This window comes from Globicephala melas, chromosome 3 (assembly GCF_963455315.2).
Source record: "Globicephala melas chromosome 3, mGloMel1.2, whole genome shotgun sequence".
In the NCBI taxonomy this organism is placed as follows: Eukaryota; Metazoa; Chordata; class Mammalia; order Artiodactyla; family Delphinidae; genus Globicephala; species Globicephala melas.
The window spans coordinates 29,346,654-29,367,410 of record NC_083316.1 but is presented as its reverse complement, the minus strand read 5'-3'; the positions used below and the strand labels follow the sequence as shown (position 1 = coordinate 29,367,410).

The window sequence follows — 20,757 nt, the reverse complement described above, 5'->3', positions numbered from 1 at the left end:
ATTGATTTTATAGAGGAGAAAAGCACATATATTTTCTTCAGTTAGTGAAGGTAAATTATTTTATAAGAGTAGAGAGACATCAAATAAACCATTTTCTGCTATCTGTATCATCAACATTTATAATTAAAAATATTTTCAAATGTATGACTTTATTCAGTAGTCATTGATAAATTTTTCTGCCTATAAAATAGGTGAAGTAACTTTAAAGAAAATAAGATTTGTATAGATAGATGGAAAGTGGTGAGTATATTGAGTTTATTTTGTGGAGCAGTAAATGAATAAGAATTTCAGGTCCCAAAAGTTAGACAAGATTAGGATGAAAGAAAGAAAAATACTGTTTCAAACAAAGGAAATGTTACTTTCAAATGGTCTCTGTCTTTCTGGCTCTCCCTCCCTCTCTTTTAGAAAATTTAAGTAGTGACTATTAATACTTAGAAAACTTTATTTTACAAAATATCTAATTTCCTAGAATACAGTCACTAGTGTATTTAATAGAAAATATTCTGTTAGGGCTTATAATATTAAGGAACAAACTTCAAGTGATGCTGTATTGAAACTGTTCATATCTAGTATTCTTACTTTGTAATATTTTTGGAACTAGTGTGGTTTTTGCTAAAATAGTTTTTTTCCTGAAGATACAATTTATGTGAAATTTTCAACATATGATTTAAAAAATAAGACTAAGTACTTGAGAGTAGGAATTATCCTTTTCATCTTACTTATAGTCCAATGTAAAGCCTGACAGTTTTCTAAAGAATCTATTAGTACATTAATAAAAAAATAATTAGGAGATTTCCAAGTGGTCATTTCCTATGTTAACACTTTTTTTTTTTTTTTTTTTTTTTTCAGTTTACAGATATGATCCAAGCCTGTATGTGAATTACTTTGGTTAATCAGAGCAAACATTGAATAATGAGTGGTGCAGCTTTGGGACTCGAGATTGTTTTTGTCTTTTTTTTGGCATTATTCCTACTTCATCGATATGGAGACTTTAAGAAACAACATAGACTTGTAATTGTTGGAACACTGCTAGCTTGGTATCTCTGCTTTCTAATTGTCTTCATACTGCCTCTGGATGTTAGTACGGTAAGAGGTGAAACTGATTTTCACAATTTAAAAGGCAGTTGTAGTCATACAGCATGTTTGAGATATGTTTTTGAGACAACCAAGTCATGTAAAAGTTAACTTATATTTTAAACTTAAGAGTTACTCTATGAATTTGATTACTAAAAAGCATAGCCAGGAAGGTACTTTTGGGTAGATAGGTTGATACACTTCAATATCCCTTAAGTACTTGGTAACTTTTTGGTTTTCATTTTTAAACCATACCTTCATTGCTTTAGACAATATACAACCGGTGCAAACATGCTGCTGCAAACTCGAGCCCTACTGAGAGTAGCAACATTACAGGACTGTATGCAGCTGCTACCCCGGTTCCAAGGTACTTTCTTCTTCTTTTTTTTTTTTTTTTAATATTGTAGGGGGCAATTTGTTTAAAACTTGTCGGTTTTTACCATCTGGATTTTATATTTATAAAAGTTTATCCTTGTTCTCTATTCACCTCCCTTCTTCATCCTTTGCTAATAGACTTTTAATTACCTTGTATCTTATTTAAGTTTAAATCTTGTTTTTCTTTTTCTTTTTTTTTTTTTTTTTTTTGCGGTATGCGGGCCTCTCACTGTTGTGGCCTCTCCCGTTGCGGAGCACAGGCTCCAGACGCGCAGGCTCAGCGGCCATGGCTCACGGGTCCAGCCGCTCCGCGGCATGTGGGATCTTCCCGGACCAGGGCACGAACCCGTGTCCCCTGCATTGGCAGGCGGACTCTCAACTGCTGCGCCACCCGGGAAGCCCCTTAAGTTTAAATCTTAAATAAATTTTAGATATTGGTAAACAAGGCCTTTCAGTAGATGCTAATGAGAAGCTTGGAGAAGACCTGATTTTTTTTAGTCCCTTACTAAGAAAGTAACTTCCAAAAGCTGTTTTTCCTCTCAGCCTCTCCTCGATCCAAAAAAAAATGGGGCATGCATTTTCTCATTTGCCTTAATTTACAAGGTTGTAATAAAGGACGAGGAGATTATTCTGTATGTAGGATATTCCTTTCATATTGCACATCCTTTGATATCATTATAGTTTTAGATTGAGAATAAAGTTCAAATTATCAAAAGGTTATATTGAATTCATATCAAACTTGCAAGTAAAAAACTAACAAATATTGGTTATAGCTTTTACCAATGCTTTAAGTGGTGTTTGCATGCTTCTTTATGCAGCTTTTATTTTATTTTTTTTTAATCAAAGCTGGATAAGGGTAAATTTTAAATGTAGTTGTTATTCCCTTTTGAAGAGCCATTGTGGATTGTTGGAAGCCCTTGGACTAAAGGATAGCCTTACAGTCTAGGCAGGCTATTACTGGAAGAATCTATGGGCAGATACACATATATTCAGAAACTTCAAACAGAATTATGTATAGATGCTGGCATCTATCTCCATAGGAGATATGCTATATGACTGATGAGTTAGGGTTCCAGTTTCTAGGAATTAATCACCTAACGTCTTTCTCTCCTTCCTGCCATAACCAGCCCCACAAATGGGGTGAGTGTGTATCTTAAAGGTAATCATCAACCCTAAAGGTAACCAAATCAGAGATTTGATTTCATGATGCATTTGCTTTTAAAGACTGTCACTTTATTAATCTATTAGAACATTCTGTCCTCTTTTACTCAATGACTAAAAAAAACACTGAAAGTTGAAAATTTAAATGCATTCCTCTTTAAAACAGTTTTATTCCCTTTTTGTATGTTTTTTCAACAGTCAGCTTTGAATTTTAAGTTTTCTATGAAATTTTACAAATTAGAATCAATAATTTAAAATCTGAATATAAGTGAACTTTGCCACACACAAATTAATTGTGCAATTCATGTAAATAATCATTTATGATTAATTGGCTTTAAATTGTTATTAAATAGCCAACGTCCGTGTTTCAAGCCATGGAGTTATATTCCTGATGGAATTATGCCAATTTTCTGGAGGGTAGTATATTGGACATCACAATTTTTAACATGGTAAGTGGTAGTGAAGGATAAAATTTTTGATACTTTGGCTAAATTTTTAAAAGTGATTATTTTTCCAGTGAACTTTCATATTTTAGAATTTATTCAAGTGTCACTTTTTTTCCCTCAAATCTGTATCCTGTCTCTTTCTGCTCATTCGGGTCTCTCACATCTTAAAAGGAATGAAAAGAAAAAAAGAAGAAATAGAGAACAGAAACAAAAAGTTCTCCTCGTCACCATTCCCTTTTAGTAATTGCCTTCTCTCTGGACATTCTTCAGTTCAGTTTTCTTCAAGTCCCATTGTTACGTGAAAATGCTCTCTTGCTAAGGTCATCATTATCCCCTGGTTTTCTTTCGATGTGCTTCGCCCAACCTTCTGAATTTCCTTTATGGGCTCCATTTCTGTGGCGCATTTCCTAAAGGTTGGTGTTCCCTAGGGTCCCATCTTTGGTCATCTTGTTATCTGACTCTCCCTGAACAACTTTAATTATAGCCATGGTTTCATTAACCTGTGATGCATTCCAGATCGTTCTTTCTACCTGATATAGCTTTGTCTTTCTGCTGTGCTCCAGACTCATACTTTTTCCACTGCCTACTGAGCATTTTAGATATTATGCGGGTAACTAAGCTCTAAAACTGTAGGTGGTGAACATTGCAAGAGAAAAATCACATAGCAGAGGGTAGTGCCCCTGTAGCATGTTCACTGAACTTGACTAGGCCCTCAACATTGCCAGACTTTCATCTTCTGTTTCTCTCGTCTGCTTGCTCTTCATTCTCCACAACAAATCTTTCCAATCACTACAAACCTCAGCTCTTCCCTTTGTGACTCTCTCTCACATCCTAGAAACAATCGCCTTTTCTCATTGCAGATGACTTTACTTCCTGCCTCCCAGTGAAAAAAGAAGTCATCAGATGGCAGCTCTTTTCAGCTTCTTACCAGCAAACCTACCTACCTACCCATCCTTTCTTTCTTTCCCTCCAAGAATGGAAGAGTCCCTCTTCCTGAAGTATGGACCCATCCCTTTCAGCTCTCGTTACTTATACTTCTAGCTTCCAGTTTCAACCAAGCATGTACAATTCTCTCATCTTTAAAAACAAAACAAAACTGTCTCAAATCAGAACCCTTTCCAGTTTTCTATCTTCCCCCTCAATGATCTACTCATCACAGCTGAATTTTTTAAGAGAGACTTTTTTTGAGTATGAATTAATACAGTAAATTGCACAGATCGTGTTTAGTTTGACTTTTTTCAAAGTGAATACACCCATGTAATCAGCACCCAGATCATGATATAGAACATGAACAATATCCCCGGAAGCTTCCCTCATACTTCTCTCCCAGTCATTATGCTCCCCAAAGGTAACCATGATTCTGACTTTGATCACCATAGATTAGTTTTGCCTGCTTTTCAACTTTATAAATATGGACTTATATAGTATGTACTTTTTTGCCTCTCTCTTTTTGCGCACATATTTGGAAGATTCTTCTATGTTGTATGTCTCAGTATTCTTTTCTTTTTCATTTCTGTAAAACGTTCCATTTTGTGAGTATACCACAGTTTATCCTACCCAGCCAAACTTCTTGAATTGTCTGCATCAGTGTCTCCATTTGCTCACTGCTTACCCTTTCCGCAACCCATTGAACCGTATTTTCTACCCTCCCTTCTCCACTCGCACATACAAGCTCTTAATTTACTTGACCTCTTGGCAGCATTTGATTCTATTGTTTTCTCTCTCCCTTTCAAATACTTTCTTCTGGTTTCTGCTCCATATACTCCTTAGTTTTCTTCTGTAACTCTTGACTGCTCTCTCAGTTTCCTTTGCTGGTCTCTCCTGTTTGTTGGCCTTTCCTTTAAAAGTTGATATTTCTCAGGGGTTCGTCTCATATCTTTCCTTATCATTCATTCTAAATCAGTTTCTGTTTTTTTAAATTTATTTATTTTAAATTTATTTTATTTTTGGCTGTGTTGGGTCTTCATTGCTGCGCACGGGCTTTCTCTAGTTGCAGCGAGTGGGGGCTACTCTTTGTTGTGGTGCACGGGCTTCTCATTGCGGTGGCTTCTCTTGCTGCGGAGCATGGGCTCTAGGCGCGCGGGCTTCAGTAGTTGTGGCTCATGGGCTCTAGAATGCAGGCTCAGTAGTTTTGGCGCATGGGCTTAGTTGCTCTGTGCATGTGGGATCTTTCCAGACCAGGGCTTGAACCTGTGTCCCCTGCATTGGCGGGCGGATTCTTAACCACTGCACCACCAGGGAAGCCCCTCATTCATTCTATATACTCACCCTTCCAGCTTTCATCTGCTGATGTTGTTTCACTACCATTGATATGGTGATGACTCTAAAAGCTACTTCCTGTGCACCTCCTTTGGGATGTGTCCTAGCTACTTCAACATCAGTATACTCTCTCCTGCTTCTTAGCACAGCACCACCCCTTACCCTCTCTAAATAGTTCCAGTTTTGTTCCATTTAAGTACATTCTCCATGTTGAAGCTTTATCAGTCCTTAGAAAACTAAAATTTGATCATGTCTCCTTTCCGTTAAAGAAAATGGTTCCTCATTATTCTTTGGATGCAATCTAAATTATTCATAAAAGCATTGAAGGCCTTTTTTTAGATTCATTTTAAGCCACGCATACTGTTGTACTCTCTCTCGGTCATCGTGGCCTCCTTTTGCTCCCAGGAATGTGCTTTGCTCTCCCCAAAATTTAATACTAGGAAAATATTCAGCTATCTATTATAGTTTGGTTCAGTATTAATTATTACTCAAAATCATATTTATTCATGAAAAGAACTGCACATTAAAATTGAGATTCACATATTTTCAGTATTTTGAGATTATACAGACATGTCAAGTGTTTTTTAATCATATTCTTTCTTATCATCCAGGATTCTGTTACCTTTTATGCAGTCGTATGCAAGATCAGGAGGGTTTTCCATTACTGGAAAGATCAAAACTGCACTGATTGAGAATGCAATCTATTATGGCACCTACTTGCTGATTTTTGGAGCGTTTTTAATTTATGTAGCTGTAAACCCACACTTGCACTTAGAATGGTAAGAAAAACCATGTTCTTAACATTGTTTCTGTATACAGTTGCATTTTTGAAAATTAATTTTTATCTCATATGCAGGTTAACAAACATTTCCTTGAGAAACCTACCATTATATGTTTTATAGATTCCCCCAGAAGAATATCATAATAATATATATTACTAAGAAGGAAAATATGGAATAACATCTTTGAATATACATATTGGACAAGGGACTGATGCTTTGTCTAAGAGCTATATGTTAAAAGTATTAACTCCCATGATTTTATGATAGACTTTCAAATTTTGTGTATGACTAAATACCTAGATTTCTTTCTCATTGGAACTTGTGAATACTTTTCTTTTGTTCTGACTATAATTTGAGGGCATATTTCTCTTTAACTTTGAATTTATCATTGCAATAAAATTGAAATCTGTATTATACTTGTGGTCTGTTATACGTGAAGAGTCAGAGCTGAGAAGTTTAGGAATGGAGTGGCAATGATAATCCTTACTGTTGCATTCTTGAGGTTTGCGTGCATCTGCCTTAAAACAAGTTAAAATTTTTTCAGGCTTAAAATTTTTTTCAGGCTTCTCTTGGTTAATATTAAATAAGAAAGCACCTAATGAAAAATATATTTTCTTCAGGATAATTCTTGCCATGAATTTTCCTAGATTCTAATTTTAACTATAATAGAAGCCGTGTTTCCTGTGTTAAAGTCTACTTCTGCAGTCACACTCTAACTTTTCATTAAAACACGTTATCTGCTGTTACTAAAAGAGTAGCTGAGGATTTGAAGGTCGAATTTTTTCATATAAAATTGGAGCCATCTTGTAGGGCAGTTGTTTTCTGAGAAAACATTTAACACTAGTTCCATTTAACATTTTTGTTGCAAAAATTTATCTATCACAGCTATCTGCTTATGTTTTCTTCCTTAGGAACCAGCTTCAGACAATTGGGATAGCTGCTGCAAATACATGGGGTCTTTTTCTTCTGGTGTTGTTGTTGGGGTATGGCTTGGTAGAAATCCCTCGCTCATACTGGAATGGAGCAAAAAGAGGTTATCTACTTATGAAAACTTATTTTAAGGCAGCCAAATTGATGACGGAGAAAGCAGATGCAGAAGAGACTTTAGAAGATGTTATGGAGGTAAGTAACTTTAAACCGTGGAGTCAACAGTCATCAAGTTGTGTGTATCTCCTTTTGGATATACTGTTGGTTTTGTTGTTGTTGGCACACTGATGGGCTTTAGAATAAAAATTTGGTGATGTACAGTTATTAAGGATGTCTCATCCATTTGAATGACTTCTTATTGGCAGTTCATCTTCATGAGATATCATCTCCATCTTCTAACCGGCAGAGATGCAGGGAGAATATATTCAACAGTGCAGTGTTATGCTTGTTGTCTTGGAGTGACTTTTATTTTTATTTTATTTATGTTTTTGGCCACGCCAGGTCTTAGTTGCAGCACGCGGGATCTTCGTTGAGGCATGAAGGATCTTTCGTTGTGCTGCGCGGACTCTTCGTTGTGGTGCACAGGCTTCTCTAGTTGTGATGTGCGGGTTTGCTCTCTCTTGTTGTGGTGTGCAGGCTCCAGGGCACGTGGGCTCTGTAGTTGTGGCATGTGGACTCTGTAATTTGCGGCACGGGGGCTCTAGTTGAGGCACGCTAGCTCAGTAGTTGTGGTGCGCGGGCTTAGTTGCCCCGCAGCAGGTGGGATCTTAGTTCCCTGACCAGGGATCAAACCCATGTCCCCTGCATTGCAAGGTGGATTCTTTAGCACTAGACCACCAGGTAAGTCCCCTGGGTTAACTTTTAATAGTTCAAAGTTAAGACTCAAAAGTTTCCCAGACTAGATGATAAGTTATATGGTTACCGTGACATAGTAGAAGTGAAAATAGAAATTAAAGGACGCATCTTCCTGAAAATATGACCCAAAGTAATCCCACCAAGTCTGGAAACCTCTTTAGAGACCAATATACATGGGAATTTGTGTCCCTAAGTTTCGTTTCCTGTCTGTAATCTTAATAAGGCACTTCATTTTACTCACTTGTAAAATTCATATGACTTGAACCAACTTCACAAAGTTATTGAAAGTATTAAATTTCAATAATATACACAAAAAATACAACAAATTATAAAATTTTGCTGTTTAATAATTTCGTTGTTGATTTTAAAAAAGGTTGTAGTCACCTCAAATTTTGCTCTTCTGCATAAATATGCTATTCCAATAATGTTATTCTTCAGCATAAAACCTTATGTTGAAGGCTTTCGTTCACTTTAGAGTAAAGCAAAATGCTGTAATGTGGCCTACCAAAACACGATTTGGCCCACGTCTAGCTCTCTCTTATCTCTCTGTCTTCCCCATGCTGGTCAACTTTGGTTCCTCAAACTTAATAATGGTGATGATAATAGCAAACAAGTAAGTAGGCAAACAAGTATATAGAGTCACATATTTGCCTATGACTTTCTAAGCACTTTATATATATTAATACATTTAATTCTCAAAACAACCTTATAAGGGAGAATTTTTTACCCTTGTTTAATAAATGAAAATGAGACACAGAGAGGGTGAGTTTGCCATGTTCACATGGCTACTGAGTGATAGAGCCACTGTGACTCTAGTTCATGCTTTAACAGGGATTGGCAAGCTTTCGGTAAAGGGCCAGATAGTAAATATTTTAGGCTTTCTGTGCCATATGGTCTCTGTTGCAACTACTCCATCACTGTAGCATGAAAGCAGCCACAGACAGTATATCAATGAATGAGGAATGGATGTGTTCAAACAAGAACAGATGGTGGGCCTGATTGGATCTGGTTTGCCGACCCCTGCTCTTAACCGTTACGTTCGTTGGCACTCTATTCTGCCTTTGAGTATGCTATTCCCAAACTCTTGGAATGCTCATTTCTCCAGTCTCTTTAGCTAATTCCTACTTCATTTTCAGGTCTCAACACAAGTGAGAATTCTTCAGCGGAGGCTTCTGTGTTAGTTTCCTGGGGCTGCCATAACAAAGTACCATGAACTATGTGGTTTAAACAACAGAAATCTATTGTTTCAGGGCTCTGGGGGCTGAAAATCTAAGATCAAGGTGTCAGCAGGGTTGGTTCCTTTAGAGGGCTATAGGGAAATTTGTACCATACCTCTCTTCTATCTTCTGGTCGTTAACTGACAATCTTTGGTGTTCCTTGGCTTGTATTATAGATCTCTGTCTTCGTATTCACATGATATTCTCCCTGTGTGCCTGTGTCCAAATTTCCTCTTTTTATAAGGACACCAGACAGATTATGGGCCCACCCCATTCCAGTATGACCTTATCATAATTTAACCAATTATATCTGCAACAACCCTATTCCCAGACAAGATTACATTCTAAGGTACTGGAGCTTGAGACATCAACATATGATTTTGGGGGGAGCACAGTTCAACCCAAAACACCTTCTTTGGTCCTCCAGATTCTTAGATACTCAGCAGCCATTTTTAAGTGAATGAATAAATGAACAAAAGAATGGATACTGATTCTTTAATTGTGGTTGAAAATTTTTATGTTGACTTCTTGCATTTATTTATAAAATGTTAAGAACTGTAGCAGAAGACATTGATTCAAAATATGGAGTAAATCTCCTATAAATAATACTCTATTACATTTCCTTAAGCATGTGATGGATGTTATTACATTTTTCAAAGGAAGTTAATTTGTTATTTTTTATATTTGATATATTTGAAATTTTGAATTTTGAAAAAAAATTTGAAAATTTATATTTGATAATAAAATAATTAAAAGGAGATCATTTAAATTTGATAATGTTCCCCTCAAAAGTTGGTATTAAATTCAGTTGTTTCAGATTTAAGGAATATGGATTTCACCAGTTCATTCAAACTTCCTTGACCAAGTATAAATTAAATGCAGTTTATTTTAGATCTGGATTTTGCTAGGAGGAATCTTCAGTGAATAAAGATAGATTTTGTTGTTGTTAAATGGGAGTCCTCTACTTAGAAATAGGATGTGGAAAATTAAGGATTGGAATTGATGCTTTCTTTGCTATTTTAGTGTAGGTTTAAGGTGTGAGGGATTTAAAAAAATTTAGATAAGAGAAATTTTTCCATGTCAATAAGAAACCACTATTTTTATTGAATATATCTGACGTAAAACATTGTGTAAATTTAAGGTGTACAAAATGTTAATTTGATCCATTTTTATATGGTAAGAAACTACTCTTTTCTTAATGGATCTTTTGAAAATAGCAGGAAGTCCACATACATAGCAGAAGAACTCTAGCCCTTTTTTGCCCCCTCAAAAAATGCATGATTTAGCAGGTATGAATTTCTTTGTCCATATGTTTAAAGGGCATTTGGGATCCTTCCTGTTTTTCTGAATGTCTGAAAATTTATAAACTTGTGGAGAAATTTTTTTCATCATTTTTTAATACCTAGTGTCTTCCTGCCATGTTAAGTGCTATGTGGAACTGGCCATTAGGATACTAACGGTCTAGAGTAGAAAATTGTACAGTCCCTCACAGTATATGATAAATGCACTGTAAATGATACATGCTCTAGTGTAGAGAAATTTCGCCTAGAGGAAGAGGTGAAATGGAGGAAGTGAAATATGACCTGGGCCTTGAAGATTTTCATAGCTGACAGCATTCTGGTCAGGTATCAGGAGGTTTTAAAACTAAATTAATTATGCATAAGATAAAGTTTACAAGGTTTGAAAGATAGATAGCCAGATAGCACGGCCTTGAATGTCGGACTCAAAAGTTCAGTGTATTTTGAAATCAGTGAGGAATCATTGACACCTTGCATGCAGGGAAGAGACATGATCTTGTATGTGGTTTAGGATAATCAGTCTGATGGAGGTGCGCAGAATAAAGCATGGACAAGAATACTGATAACTTAGTTTGAGAGAAAACTTTTAAAATCCACTGGTTTTGAATACATCTTTTAAGAGATCACAATCACCTTTTTTTTTTTTCTGGTAATTACTAATTATATTTTTCATCTATCCATAAAATCTTCCAAATGCAGTTTTATAAAAACCAGTTTAGTGTTTTATGATATGTTTTCTATGGAGTGAATGTATACATCTGTGTGTCTGTTACTTTTCTTTGAAGCATTAATAAAACTTATAAGCCATGTCAAACCATTCAAAAGGAATTTTTGCTAGATGGCCAGAGGTCACCTCTACCTGCTGTCATTTTTCAAGGTAGAGGATTTGGAGAGGGACAAATAGCTACTTATTCCACTGAAAATAATAGAGTTCTATTGTCACAATGACAGAGTTCAAAGTTATGTTATTTGATATGAAGAAAATAAGCTATTATTCAAATACATTCCACACTTTATAAAAATTATGAACCTTGAAGGAAACTTAAATTTATAAGCTATAGCAAATATCAACGTTCCAGTACTTGCTTTTGTTTAATATGCTAAAGAATTTAAAGGAAAAATATGATTTTCATATATAATATATAATCAGACTGTATAGTTTGTATTCAAAGTTATGCTAACTAGTCAACAAAACTTTAAGGTAGCTTAGAAATGGAAGAGTGTAATGTAGTGATGCTTCAAGCACCTTTTAAAAACCCAAGTCCTGTCATTCCGGTTTTAGGCCTTACTCATTGACCTCAAAATGAAATGTTATTAAGGCCTTCTGGAATACTTTGCTCTTACTCTACAGCCTGATCAAGCACAGCGCAGACCTTTGCTCTCCTTTCCCGTTAGTCACTGGAGTTTCTTTTCCTGAAACTCCTTGTTCACTTCTGCTTGGAGGCCTTGGTACATGCTGTCCCTCTGTCTGGAATATTCTTGCTCCTTCCTTTGATCAGCTGACTCCTATCCTCAGTTTAGCTTTTTATCTCAGTTTAAGTAATCGGTTCATCAGAAAGTCTTCCACACTAGATTATACAGCAGTTTTCACACCATTTCTATTTGAATAATGTCTGTTTTCTTCACTAAGCTAAGCTCTTTGACAGGAGCAGTGTCTGTTGGTACAGATTATTCATGGGGTCTGCATATTTTAAATTTTGATGGTTATTGCTAAATTATCTTCCAAATAGATTACATCACATTTTACTGTGTATAGGGAGGCCTTTTCCCCCGCAATCTTACCTCATTATATAAGAGCAGTTTTTTATAATTTTACAAGAAAACTGTCCTCATTTTAAAAAGTTGTAGTTTTTTTTAGTGGGATTGAACATCTTTTCAGATATTTATTGGCCAATTGCATTTCTTCTGTATCTTCCCATTTTTCTTTTGATTTTTAAGAGCTCTCCATATATTAAGGATAGTGATTTTTTTTCCATATACGTTATACTTTTTCACAACTTTTTCTATATGCCCTATGGTTTCCCTGCCCCCCAGTTTTACATCTCTTAAGGCCATCCTCTGCTCTATAATCAGACTGTTATTTTTAATATCCTGGTTGGTTCACTCTTGCCTCCCAGCCTTTGAACATGCTGTTTCTTCTTCCTAGAACAGTGGTTCCAACCTTCTCAAAAATTTCATTTATATTATAGAATATCGTGATTCTTTTAGAACTACTGATTCTAAAGATTCCCTTCTCTAACCCCTTTATTTCTTTCATATGCATTAAATTGTTGATTTAATTATCTCATCACCACACTGCAATCTTAGTGAAAGACTTATAACACCATGTCTTCCCACTCCACCCTCCAGTATGGATTGTGGTGACCTTACACCTAGCACAGTGCTGGCACATAGTGAACTCTTAATTTTAAAAATGTGGGATGAATCATTAGTTGTGACTGCTGTAAAGTACTCTCTCATTGGAAAGGAGCAGGTGCTTTGTGACATTTTTAGCCTGTTCTGCTTCCTCTGGTTTCTCTGCTGTATTTTAGGTAATGAGATAATTGAACTTGAGGAGCAAGATGGAGAAATGCAGTCCTGTTCTTTTAGAATCTCAGTTTGCCTGATCCTTCATGACTTTTTATAATGTTTATTCATCTCTGTGTACCAAGTAAGCAAATGGTAAGGCAGTAAATGTAGAAAGTTATAAAAAGTGTGAGGGTATAGATACAGCTGTTCTATAATTTTGTGTTTTTATTTGTGTTCTTAAGAGTTTTTATTCAGAGAATAGAACTTTATTATATGCTGAGTAATTTGGGTTGGAACTAAACTTGTGAGAATATATATAGTACCTAGAGCATACTGATTTGAAACATCTAATCTACAGAAATGGAAATATTTTTATTTCTCTTACTGTTTTCATAGGAAGTTCGTAAAGTGAATGAGAGCATCAAGTATAACCACCCACTGAGAAAATGTGTTGACACAATACTTAAAAAGGTAATTAAATAATATTCTCATCTATTTTCTTTTGAAATGTAAATTTACATACTATATTATAATAAAAGCATCAGAAAAGTATGCAAACAGCCTGTGATTGAAGTCTTCCAACTCCTTTCCATTTTCATGACAATATTAACCATAAACCCATAGTAATTTGTACATAGAATTTGTTCTTTTGTTACTATAGGTTTAACATTATTTATTGGCAGTATTTTCCATTGAAATGTGGCTATAGAGGTTATGTTAAATAATGTAAAATGATTGCCGTGACACAGTGATGGAGATGGACCTTTATAGGTTGTAAAAGTGTCATTAAGGGCTTCCCTGGTGGCGCAGTGGTTGAGAGTCCGCCTCCCGATGCAGGGGACACAGGTTAGTGCCCTGGTCCAGGAAGATCCCACGTGCCGCGGAGCGGCTGGGCCCGTGAGCCATGGCCGCTGAGCCTGCGTGTCCGGAGCCTGTGCTCCGCAACGGGAGAGGCCACAACAGTGAGAGGCCCACGTACCAAAAAAAAAAAAAAGTGTCATGAAATGTGGTCACTAAAAGTGTATTTCCTATAAGGAAATAAATTAGGTCCTCAATAATCACATTTAATCCGCTTTGTACATGGTATTTTACAATATATTTCATAAAATGAATGACATTATGAGATATTTAATAAGAAACCATACAATTAAGGTTTTGATGCATTAGTATTGAATTAGAGGTATTCATATACTTCCGAAAATGATTATTCCAGAAATGAGTTCCCCAATTGTCTTCTCTGCAACCACAGAGCCCCTGAACTATTCCTTTTCTTGTATTTAGTTTATTTTTAAAGACTTGTATGTAAGCCTTTATTTTTTTATTGAGGTAACATTGATTTATAACATTATATGAGTTTTGTGTGTACATTATATTTCTACTTCTAGATACCCTATACCATCCTTATCACCAAAAATTTATTTTCCATCAGTCACCATACAGTGGATCCCCTTTACCCATTTCACCCTAACCCCCACTACTACTCTGTTCTCTGTATCTACATGTTTGTTTTTATTTGGTTTGGTTTATTCATTTATTTTCTTTTTGTTTGTCTATCAGCTTTTTATATTTCCCATATGAGTTGAATCCTATGGTATTTGTCTTCATCTGACTTATTTCACTTAGCATAATACCCTCAAGGTCCATCCATGTTGTTACAGATGACAAGATTTTATCTTTTTTTAATGGCTGAGTAGTATTCCCCTGTGTGTGTGTGTGTGTGTGTGTGTGTGTGTGTGTATCACATCTTCTTTATCCATTCATTCACTGATGGGCACTTAGATTGTTTATCTTGACTATTGTAAATAATGCTGCAGTGAACATGGGGGTGCAGATATCCTTTAGGATTCGTATTTTCATATTCTTTGGATAAATTCCCAGAGGCGGGATAGCTAGATCATACAGTAGCTGTAGTCTTTTTTTTTTTTTTTTCGGTACGTGGGCCTCTCACTGCTGTGGCCTCTCCCGTTGCAGAGCACAGGCTCCAAATGCGCAGGCTCAGCGGCCATGGCTCACGGGCCCAGCCGCTCCGCGGCATGTGGGATCTTCCCGGACCGGGGCATGAACCCATGTCCCCTGCATTGGCAGGCGGACTCTCAACCACTACGCCACCAGGGCAGCCCCGTAGTCTTAATTTTTTGAGGACTCTCCATACTGTTTTCCATAGCGGCTGCACCAATTTACATTCCCACCAGTAGTGTATGAGGGTTCTGTGTTCTCCACATCTTCACCAACACTTGTTATTTCTTGTCGTTTTGATAATAGCCATTCTGACAGGTATGAGGTGATAATCTCATTGTGGTTTTGATTTGCATTTCTTGAATAATTAGTGATGTTGAACATCTTTTCATGCACTTGTTGGCCACCTGTATGTCTTCTTTGGAAAATATCTATTCGGTTCCCCTGCCCATTTTTCAGTCAAGTTGTTTGTTCATTGTTGAGTTGTATGAGTTCTTTATATATTTTGGATGTTAACCTCCTATTGGATATATCATTTGTAAATATATTTCTCCTTTGGTAGGTTGTCTTTTCATTTTATTGATGGTTTCCTTTGCTGTGCAGAAGCTTTTTAGTTTGTTATAATCACATTTGTCTATTTTTGCTTTTGCTTCCCTTGCCTGAGGAGACATATCTAGAAAGATATTGCTAAGACCAATGTCAGAGAGCATCCTGCCTATATTTTCTTCTGGGATTTTTATGGTTTCATGTCTTACAGTCAAGTCTTTAATCCATTTTGGGTTGATTTTTATGTATGGTATGCAATAGTGGTTTAGTTTCCTTTTTTTGCATATGGCTGTCCAGTTCTTTTCCTATATTTTAAATCTGTTATACTAATTATTAGCTAGTGCTCCTTTTGGTTAAGATGATAGTCATGAGAATCAATTCTCTACATTTCTCTTATATTTGCTACCTTTTGAGATCTATTCAGGGAGGTTAACCAACTTGCCCAAGTTCATAGAGGTAATAAATGACTAATAGTGGTGTAGACGACTTCAAATCTGGAAGATGTTTGCAAGAAAATTAGATATGCTCAAGAATGAAAGATTTTTAATAAAAATAAAATTTTAATCTTTTTTGCAAATAAAATTTCTAAAAATCTACTCGTTCCTTGTAGTGCCCTGTAGAGTATCAGGAAAAAATGGGTAGGAACATGGATGATTACGAAGATTTTGATGAAAAACATAATACCTATCCAAGTGAAAAGAGTCTGGTAAAACTACATAAACAGGTAACTTTATATAGCCTTTTTACCTTCTGATGATTTTAGTTAGATTTGTAATTACTGCCCACAAAAAAGGAAGTTTGAGTGAATGTGTATCAGAAACTTCCTTTGATCCTGTCCTTATCATTATTCTTTGAAGTATTTTAACTTTGTTTTTCTCGACATGGTTACTGTTGGAATTTGGGGAGGGAGAACTATTCACTAAGCATGAGTGTTATATGTATTATAGAATATTAACATCCTTGACTCCACCCAGTAAATGCCACGACCCCTTTCCTGTTGCTGTGACAACCAAAACATGCTCCTTAGTGGGGAGTTGAATCACTGTTGGATCAGAACACTGACAGGTATACCCCCGCTCTCTTTGTTAGGTGATTTATTCAGTTCAGAGACACCGTCGAACTCAAGTACAATGGCAGATTCTTTTGGAACAAGCATTTTATCTAGAAGATGTAGCAAAAAATGAAACTAGTGCTACTTGTCAGTTTGTTCATACCTTTCAATCGCCGGAGCCAGAAAATAGATTTATTCAGTATTTTTATAATCCTACAGTTGGTATGTAATTTGATGTACATTTCAAAGTTTAATGCTGATAATTTTTCTGATGAAAAGTGTATATTTTCACCAATGCAAAGTTAAATTATAATTGTGTTATTTGACTTATGCCATATGGTAATACTATGTATTTGATAAACCTCCCCCAAAAAACTATTTTACTTGTCATATAACATATAAACTATTAGCTTCCACTCTTTCTTCACAGATAACCAAAATTCTATGCAAAAATATATGCAATACATCAAGCATATCTTGTATACATAATATATACTTAAAACAATTAGAATTTTAAGCAGTTTTATATCATAAGCGTGGATCTCTTCTTTAGTCTTGACATACTACTAAAATGTTCCCCTAAGATGTCCTCTTTGATTACTTACATTTATTAGTCTATATACAAAACCTACATTCAATAGTCATAATTATTTTATTCTTCTTTATGATTATTTATGACACTTTCTTCAAATGTTATCAAATTTAGTATGAAGAACTTAATGAAAATATCAAAGTGTCACAGTATTAGAACTTCTGTTTACCTTATTTATTCAAATAAACTGTTAAGTTCACTTGATTTTATTTTACATGTTTGGTCTTGAGTATGAAAACATAATGGCCATAACACATGTCTCAATGAAGATCTTTTTTTTTAATTAAATAAAGGAATGATGTGATACTTGTTTTCATTCATTCAACAAACATTTGAGCCTATATATGCTGTGAATTGTTGGGTGCTTGGTATATATCAGTGAACAAAAAAGACAGAAATTCCTGCCCTTGCAGAGTGAGAAAAACAGGCAATATATACATAAAGGTATGAACAGGATGCTGAGTAGTAGGTAGTTGGCTGTAGATATTGGAGTTCAAGGAAGAAGTCTGCTCTGCAAATATAAATTAGGGTATCGTTAATGTATAGGTGGGCCATGGGTTAGGATAAAGTCAGTGAAGAAGTAATGGGATAGAGAAAAGAGAAAATCTGAGGACCAAGCCTGAGGTACTGCCAATTTAGACATCAAGTTGATGCGGAGGAACCAGCAGAAAAGACTAGAAAAAGAATGGCTGGTGAGATAGGAGGAAAACCAGGAGAGTGAAATGTTTTGAGAAAAAGGTTGTATAAAGTACCTTTTCAAATGTTTCAGATAGGTAGATTATTATGAATATTAAGACTTGACAATGGGATTTCAGAGGAATGAAGTGGGGGGAAGGGTAAAAAAGCCTGATCGAAATTTGAAAGAAAAACGAGGGAAAGCAGTTAGAGACACAATAGAAAACTCTCAAAGTGTTTTCTTTATAAAAGGGAATAAAGAGGGAGTAGCTGAAGGAGAGTGGTAGGGTCAAGAGAAATTATTGCATGTAATTTGCAAATGACACCTTCGAGGAAATATGTTGAGACAGAAGAGAATGGCTGGGACAATGTACATTTACAGGCGAGATGAAAAGGGAAATAGTGAATAGTGAGGAGAAAGGCCTTAGTTTAGGAGGTAAAGCACAAATATACTTGAGCAGATGTGAAAAGATGTAGTGGCGGGCACTTGGGGAGGTTCTGTTCTTCCAGCTTCTGTTTTCTCAGTGAAATGCTGAGAGTAATTATAGGGCAAGAGATTTTGGAAATTTGAGGAAAGAAGGCGCAAAATAGTTGCTTAGGGAGAGTAGGCATGGGAGAAGATTGGTGAATTACAGTACGCTAGCCAAGCAGTGCTCAGGGTCCACTTGAAGCTATTGATTAAGAATTTAAAGTGAGATGAGTCAGAAGAGTTGCGTGTCTTACTCTTGCAATGTGCAGTTCCATGGGTGCAGGCTCAGGGTAGCCAAGGAGTTGAATCTAACCAGAGCGTGGTTTAGCTTAGCAAGTACAGGGAAGCAAGAGAGGCCACGAGAATTGGGATATTGGAGAGTGATTATCCTCAAAGACTATGGAACCTGAGCTGGGTAAAGAAAGTAATAAGGACATCAGGTTAAGTGGCAGGAAAAATGTGGTAGAATAAATGGACTGTCGGGGTAAAGTCAGTCAGTGGAGCTGGCATAGTAGATGAAGGTGTTGCTTGGGGACAGGGATCCTATTCTTTAATGAGATTATAAGGGTTGGAGTTATCGGTAATAAAAGATTTAAAGGATGAGTAGTTGAGGTAAGCTGGAGGACAGACTCATTGGAGGAGAGTAGGTCGAGGAAGTGAAAGACCAGGGTATTGAAAGGAGGATCACCTGTGTGGATATTGAAATCACCAGGAACTATCCTGTGAGTAGGGTTGAAAAGATTTAGAGTGAGCCAGGAGCTCAACTCTTCAATGAATGAAGTATAACCTTTTCAATTTTGTGAGTTTTCTTCTTTTTTTTTTCTTTAACTTTTTTTTTTTTTTTTTTGCCTAAAGTCAGACTTAACAAAAAGTTGCCAGAATAATACAAAGAATTCCCATACGCCCTTCACCCAGATTCCTTAAATGTTAACATTTTACCTTATTCATTTGCTTTATCTTTTTCTATCTGTATACATATTTTTCCTTTATCTTTTCAGAGTTAAATCCAGACATGATAACCTCTTTACCTCTCAGTGTTTCAGTGTGTATTTTCTAAGAATAAAGACGTTTTTGTACATAACCAAGTACAATGTGATCAAAATAAAGAAATTAGCATTGATACAGTACAGTTATCTACAGACCTTGTTCAGATTTTGCTAATTGTCTCAATAATATTCTTTGTAAAAAAATCCCAGATCGTGCATTGCATTCAGTTGTCATGTCTCCTTAGTCTCCTTTAATCTGGAATGATTTCTGTGTCTCTGTTATTATTTTATGACATTAATGTTTTGGAGAGTACAGGTCAGTTTTTTATTGAATGTCCCTGAATTTGAGTTTGATGTTTCCTCATAATCAGATGCAGGTTCTACATTTTTGGCAGGAATACCTCAGCAATGATGTGTTCTTATCAGAGCATGAGGCACATAATATCAGTTTGTCCCATTACTGCTATTCATTTGCTTAGGATGGTGTCTGCCTGGTTCCACCACTGTTTTTCTCTTTGCAATTACGTATCTTGTATTGGAGGTATTTTGAAACACTGTAAATACGCTGTTACTCCTTTATGGTTTTCCTAATCATTTTTTTCTTTTATCTTCCAGAGTGGTACTGGGAATGTCTTTTGCGACCGTGGTTTTATAGGGTACTTGCTGTGGTGTTGTCCATCTTCTCCGTGATTGTTGTGTGGTCAGAGTGCACATTCTTTAGCACTACACCTGTCTTATCCCTCTTTGCAGTCTTCATACAGCTGGCCGAAAAAACATACAATTATATTTATATCGAGGTCAGTTTATTTTATATGGGTCGTAAATAAATGTCAGCCATAGTATAATCCTTAACTGTTGTATCTTTTCTCCATATATTTCTTCTAGTAATAATGAAAGCAGTGAAGTTTCCCACAGTGTTATTATTCACACTTCCAAAAATGAGCTTCATCATTTTACCCAGAATATAAAAACTAAGAACTGTATTTGAGGAGAGATGAAAAGATGCAAAATAGTGCAAAGTACTTCTATGAGAATGCTTTGATCCTCTTTATGCCAGTGAAGCTACATAACTTATAGTCTTCATGTGAAGAGTTGCCCAGGGAATGGGAGAACAGGCTCACTTCAGGAGGTAGCTTTGAAACTTATGGATAGGATGTGGGACTGATTAAGATGTAGATTTTTTTTCATAATTTCATTTTATGAAAAAATGAAATTAGGCGGTTAAAAATTTATACTGTTACTGTGTATAAGTTTTAGAATGTCAATAAATGTTAGCTGGAATTCAAAGATAATGCTTGTGATAGTATATAAGTATTGAAGTCTGTTAGTCTGAAACTGGGTTCTTTGTTTTCTTAGATTGCTTGCTTCCTCTCCATCTTCTTCCTCAGTATCTGTGTTTATTCTACTGTGTTCAGGATTCGTGTATTTAACTATTATTACCTGGCTTCACATCACCAGACTGATGCTTACAGCCTTCTTTTCAGTGGCATGTAAGTAGATTGTGTGTAGAAACAAGGGAAATGTCTCCATTACATGTATTCTTATGGATCTCTCTTCTATTTCTTTTTGTTTATGGGTCT

The 20,757-nt window shown here is 35.9% G+C and overlaps 1 protein-coding gene across 7 annotated transcripts in view; it reads left to right on the top strand.

The window, feature by feature from the left end:
- Positions 1 to 20,757, top strand: part of LMBRD2 (LMBR1 domain containing 2) — a 55,168-nt gene that overhangs the window by 9,365 nt on the left and 25,046 nt on the right. For 6 of the 7 annotated variants that reach the window (XM_060295707.1, XM_030843592.2, XM_060295708.1 and 3 more), the window contains 10 exons: positions 850 to 1,086; positions 1,344 to 1,441; positions 2,964 to 3,059; positions 5,927 to 6,094; positions 7,009 to 7,219; positions 13,299 to 13,373; positions 16,015 to 16,128; positions 16,494 to 16,677; positions 19,793 to 19,974; positions 20,534 to 20,667. In XM_060295707.1, coding sequence (XP_060151690.1) covers positions 913 to 1,086; positions 1,344 to 1,441; positions 2,964 to 3,059; positions 5,927 to 6,094; positions 7,009 to 7,219; positions 13,299 to 13,373; positions 16,015 to 16,128; positions 16,494 to 16,677; positions 19,793 to 19,974; positions 20,534 to 20,667 — 1,436 coding nt within the window. In that variant the 5' untranslated portion in view covers positions 850 to 912. Of the gene's footprint in view, positions 1 to 849; positions 1,087 to 1,343; positions 1,442 to 2,963; positions 3,060 to 5,926; positions 6,095 to 7,008; positions 7,220 to 13,298; positions 13,374 to 16,014; positions 16,129 to 16,493; positions 16,678 to 19,792; positions 19,975 to 20,533; positions 20,668 to 20,757 lie in introns of those variants that run through there. The other variant, XM_030843598.2, reaches the window with a different exon arrangement.